The sequence below is a fragment of the Schistocerca cancellata genome, chromosome 1 (genome assembly GCF_023864275.1).
Source record: "Schistocerca cancellata isolate TAMUIC-IGC-003103 chromosome 1, iqSchCanc2.1, whole genome shotgun sequence".
In the NCBI taxonomy this organism is placed as follows: domain Eukaryota; kingdom Metazoa; phylum Arthropoda; class Insecta; order Orthoptera; family Acrididae; genus Schistocerca; species Schistocerca cancellata.
The window spans coordinates 780,234,747-780,240,746 of NC_064626.1; the positions used below are offsets into that span (position 1 = coordinate 780,234,747).

Consider the following 6,000-nt stretch of genomic DNA (forward strand, 5'->3'; position numbering starts at 1 on the left):
GCTACACAGCATAACAGGCAAGGCGACGAAGTGCTACCAACATACTACGTACAGGCGTGAAATTGAAGAACTATCCGAATTTTGTCGGACTGTTTTCAATCATGTGTAAGACTATAACGCTTTTTAGTGTGTTAAACACAACACGTAAATATAAGATATAAATGAAAGAAGAAACGCTAATTAGTATGATCTGTACTAATAAAAATGAATTTCAGCTTATCGATATAACATAACTGTTTTAGTAAGACAAAATACCCCAGATCGTTACGAATTAGGAAAATGTTACGCGCATTTGGCCGCGAAACGGTCTGTGTCAAAGTTCAGACCAGTCATACTGGATTACCGTTGCTCACCTACCATGAATGTGTGCAAATTTAGCAATGCGTGAAGATTCATAACGAAATTCAGTTAGAAATCATTCAGTGCCACACTTAAGTCAATTCAGTTATTGACGGAAGCGGAAAAAGTAGGCAGTAACAAGTATGAAAGTTTCATATTGACGTCCAAAGAGCGCCGGTACAGAATACAGGTAACAATAAAACGTATTGGGGGTGCGAGAATTTCTTAAAATTGGTTTACTGATAGTCTATCTGGCCTCCATCGAGATTAGAACCGAAAACAAACCAGACCTCCCTTGCAGCAGCAAACACCTTTCACTACACCAGCAGACAACCCAGGCAAACAGTCCTCTATTATTACCCCAGACATGAATAAGCCGGCAATTTCGTGATGAAAATCGCAAAATAGTGCGGTTTCCGTTGCGTAGAGCTTTCTGGACTGAAACAGTCTAACAAAGTTCGGATAGTTTTTCAATTTCACGCCTGTGCATGGTATGTTGGTAGCACTTGGTCGCCTTGCCTGTTATGCTGTGTAGCAGACTTTAAAGCCGTGCGGATCAGCGTAACGAAAAGGCGAGGGGTCTCGCTCGTTTTGTCCACGACTGTACAAGCATTGAGAGATGCAACTAGTCTAAGTAGGTATGTGTATAGTGCCGCGATAAACATAGGAAGCCAAGTTACCTAAAGCTGTAGCCCCAAAGAGGCAGTAGACCACCAGCAAGTTCCTCATGTTTGTGAAATCCATTGACTGAATCAGTGTCTCCAGCGGTTTCAATTTATATTTAACAACATCCGCGTTGCTTGGCACTTAACAGATCTAATCTATTAATTTACTCGTAATCTTACTGATAAAATACGTTACTGCGATCACATGTTTGATCCCTATCTCTTACTGCGTATGTCACCTAACTTTTTATAGCAGCATCTAAGAGCTATCATTGGAATACTCTACAGAAAACAGTAATATACTCTTCACAGTATCCCCCCATATCAGCTTCAACTGCGATACAGTTCTCTTCGACTGTTGTCTGATTTTTTGAGAACTTAATTAGATACCTGGTACTGAAATTCAGGATCACAATAAAGAGTTTAGTTTGACAGGAAGCTGGCTAGGAGTTCTGGCAATAACGAGGGTATGAAAACGTTTAATACTTGAGACCCAACCGATTTTTATTTTACGCTATTCGGAAAATTTGTTATTTCAGATTTTAAAAAAATAAGTCGTCACGAGTAGAAATGTATGTTACACATGGCAGTTTTCCCACTGGGTCTCCAAGCAGGGAAGAGGGGCCACTTTCTGTGCTTACAATGACTTTCTAGGTATGTTGTAGCACTGCGAACCGCCAGAGTGGCTATAGTTTGAAATATTTGTTAACGATGTTTGCATGAAATATTCTACTTGAGCAATAAGATCATCATCTTCATCATGAGCCAAATAAGTCACTTGGTGATGTGGCCTCTATGAGACGACGTGCAACAAAGTGTCCTAGCAGCTTCATCCATTTCTACCGATCTTTAGCTTCTCGATGCCAATCAAATCCAGCTGTCGTTCGTCTTTGTTCCATCTGTATGGTGGTCTTCCTTTCTGTGCTTTCGGTTAACCTAGCATTTGTTTTGGTCATCTGGCATTTTTCTACGAGTGACATGACTAGCTTACAGCCATTTCAAAGTATATATATACTCATTCCTTTGCGTTACTTATATTTGTTGTATGACGTCTACTAGTTTCTTTCTGTGTTTCTTTGTGTAGCCCAACACTGACTTTCCATAGCACTTTGAGCTAGTGTCAGTTATTTTAAAAAAAACACATTTAATGTCCACGTCCACTAGTCATACTTCACTAATGGTTGTATAAATGGGTCAAAAACTGATTTCCTTAGTTCGGTAATTGTGATGCTGCGAAATTCGTTTATTTCTGTTTTGTGAACACTTTCCTTATAGGCAAAGGGTGTTCCTTAGGGATCCTGTATGTTTAAACTGACAATGATAAGGTCAGCACATGAAATAAAATGGTATCCAGATTTATTGAAGACTTTACGTGTCGTAATCCACATTTACAATATATCCACTACTACCTTCTGCAACAGCCATCATCTGTGAACATTCCCATTAGATTAATTCACGTTTGTTCACGTCTGTCCAGGGTGAACCAGAACTCCACCGACAAAATATCGAACATTTTTCAGAAATCCTTTCGAAATATTTCAGTATAAGGGTCTCAAGATGTCCGTTAGCTCGCTGAAAAGTGAGAATGTGTAATTCATTCACTTAGTTACACCAGTTGCCATAGGTATGGCTTTGCAATAAACATTACCTGCGACTGATTGCTGCATGGTAATCCGCTAGTCACAACATGGACGAAAATTTGTATTGACTCATAGTAACGGATGGTGATTAATGGAGGTTGTGAGGAAAAATAAAAGAACGATAGCTACAAAAGACGCTGCGAAACTGAATGTAGAACTGGCGAACCCAGTCAGCACCAAAACAACCAGAGTAGAGCTCCATAAGCGAGCTGGAATTCAAAACCACTCATCAGTGATGCAAATTCCCATCAGGAAAACGGTGTGTCAAAGCTATAAAACCCGGACTATAGAGCTATGGGAGTGTGTCGTTTGGTTGCATGAGTCACGCTGTTCACAACTTGTGGCCGAGTTTACGTCCCAAGAGGACAGCCATATCGTGGTATTCCATGGGCGCCGTGATTACTCTGCAAGGTCGCATTACTGCGAAGAATAAAGTGAGCATTTTCGCTATAAGATCCATCGCATGGTGCAATGCTTGTTCCCCAATGGTGATGTTATCTTCCAGGGAGACCCGTCACAGTTCGCGTCGTCCAGGACTGATTTTGTGAGCACGAGGATCGAGGATGAACTGTTGCATTTTCCTCGGCCACCACAATCACAAGTTCTCAATATTATTGAGCCATTGTGCTCTACTTTGAAGAGAGGGTTGCGTTGCTGCTATCCTCCTCTATCTTTGTTACCTGAACTTGCCTGTATTTTTCAGGAAGAATTATATGAGATTCACATGGAAACCATGCAGGACCTGTATTTATCCGTCACTAGAAGACTGGAAGTCGCTTTCAGTGTGAATGTGTTTCCTGAGCCATATTAAGCCTGGTAACGTGTTGTGTGTTGGTGTTCCTACACTCCTGGAAATGGAAAAAAGAACACATTGACACCGGTGTGTCAGACCCACCATACTTGCTCCGGACACTGCGAGAGGGCTGTACAAGCAATGATCACACGCACGGCACAGCGGACACACCAGGAACCGCGGTGTTGGCCGTCGAATGGCGCTAGCTGCGCAGCATTTGTGCACCGCCGCCGTCAGTGTCAGCCAGTTTGCCGTGGCATACGGAGCTCCATCGCAGTCTTTAACACTGGTAGCATGCCGCGACAGCGTGGACGTGAACCGTATGTGCAGTTGACGGACTTTGAGCGAGGGCGTATAGTGGGCATGCGGGAGGCCGGGTGGACGTACCGCCGAATTGCTCAACACGTGGGGCGTGAGGTCTCCACAGTACATCGATGTTGTCGCCAGTGGTCGGCGGAAGGTGCACGTGCCCGTCGACCTGGGACCGGACCGCAGCGACGCACGGATGCACGCCAAGACCGTAGGATCCTACGCAGTGCCGTAGGGGACCGCACCGCCACTACCCAGCAAATTAGGGACACTGTTGCTCCTGGGGTATCGGCGAGGACCATCCGCAACCGTCTCCATGAAGCTGGGCTACGGTCCCGCACACCGTTAGGCCGTCTTCCGCTCACGCCCCAACATCGTGCAGCCCGCCTCCAGTGGTGTCGCGACAGGCGTGAATGGAGGGACGAATGGAGACGTGTCGTCTTCAGCGATGAGAGTCGCTTCTGCCTTGGTGCCAATGATGGTCGTATGCGTGTTTGGCGCCGTGCAGGTGAGCGCCACAATCAGGACTGCATACGACCGAGGCACACAGGGCCAACACCCGGCATCATGGTGTGGGGAGCGATCGCCTACACTGGCCGTACACCACTGGTGATCGTCGAGGGGACACTGAATAGTGCACGGTACATCCAAACCGTCATCGAACCCGTCGTTCTACCATTCCTAGACCGGCAAGGGAACTTGCTGTTCCAACAGGACAATGCACGTCCGCATGTATCCCGTGCCACCCAACGTGCTCTAGAAGGTGTAAGTCTACTACCCTGGCCAGCAAGATCTCCGGATCTGTCCCCCATTGAGCATGTTTGGGACTGGATGAAGCGTCGTCTCACGCGGTCTGCACGTCCAGCACGAACGCTGGTCCAACTGAGGCGCCAGGTGGAAATGGCATGGCAAGCCGTTCCACAGGACTACATCCAGCATCTCTACGATCGTCTCCATGGGAGAATAGCAGCCTGCATTGCTGCGAAAGGTGGATATACACTGTACTAGTGCCGACATTGTGCATGCTCTGTTGCCTGTGTCTATGTGCCTGTGGTTCTGTCAGTGTGATCATGTGATGTATCTGACCCCAGGAATGTGTCAATAAAGTTTCCCCTTCCTGGGACAATGAATTCACGGTGTTCTTATTTCAATTTCCAGGAGTGTATATTCTTGTTCCCCCCCCCCCCCCCCCCTAGTTGTTGCAAGAACAGCTCAGCACAATGTATTTATACTGCTGACCCACAGCATTCAATAAACGCACGCACGAAGTGCATAACAGCCAATTCTTTATCAGTGAATCTACCATCACTGTTAATGTACAACTAACACTGCCGTACAAACAACCCCGAGACAGAACCTGGAAGTTCTGATAGAAAGCTGAGAGACAAGGTAATCGAGCATTATTATTATCAACCACAATCATGCAGAGAGAATGGAACAAGAGTAGTACCGAGATCCACAGCGCATACCTTAGACGTTTACAATGTTATGCAGATATGTTCAGTGCAGTAGTGTGATGGTCCAGTTCCGTCACGGCACCGGCCAAGATCGCCATGCTGCTGCTCACTGCACTACGAACCGTCGTTTTCGGGCTTAAAATGTGTGGGAATCCAATCCCCAAGGGAAGAGATGGTTGCATTGTCGCCATTTATGCCACCGTCTTAGGTATTTTCGAGTCGATTCTGGGCTGCGGTTCGTCTGAAAATGTTATGCTCGGCCACCCACAAGAAAACCGCTTGATTCCAACGCGGTCCTGACGTCCACTACACAGGTGTCAAAACAAGGGGTAAAACGTAGGGTTGTGACGACCTTGCCATTGAGTGACGCGTATACTGCAGCATTGCGCAGGCTTTTGGTAAAATTGGGTGTCAACGTGATATTTTTAACCCACTAAGTTCGAGGGGACTGATGACCTCAGATGTTAAGTCCCATTGCGCTCAGAGCCATTTGAACCTCGTCCCCACTTCCAGCATACTGAGTGGATCCATTTCTGAAAGCTAGCCTGGAACTAACACAGTTAATTCCATCGTGGAGAATATCCCATGTCAAATGCAGGTCGATCCACCGTTGGACACTTTCCTCAACTGACCGCAGTTGGATAGTTTTCCAAACTCTATCCCTATACAGAACCTGTTAGCAATGTGGGTTCCCGCAACAAACCGACACACTAGCCAGTGTAATAGATTCATGTTCCTGTACAATAGGATAAAGTTAGTTCCTGGAACATTATTGTTATTTACATCTGTTTCATGAA

At 45.8% G+C, this 6,000-nt stretch overlaps 1 protein-coding gene across 1 annotated transcript in view; it reads right to left on the reverse strand.

Moving 5' to 3' along the window:
* Positions 1-1,093, reverse strand: part of LOC126162290 (trypsin-1-like) — a 33,801-nt gene extending 32,708 nt beyond the window's left edge. Inside the window, exon 1 of the mRNA XM_049918712.1 lies at positions 1,020-1,093. Within this exon, the coding sequence (XP_049774669.1) occupies positions 1,020-1,083 (64 nt within the window). The 5' untranslated portion in view covers positions 1,084-1,093. The remainder of the gene's footprint in view (positions 1-1,019) is intronic.
* Between the last annotated feature and the right edge of the window lie 4,907 nt (positions 1,094-6,000).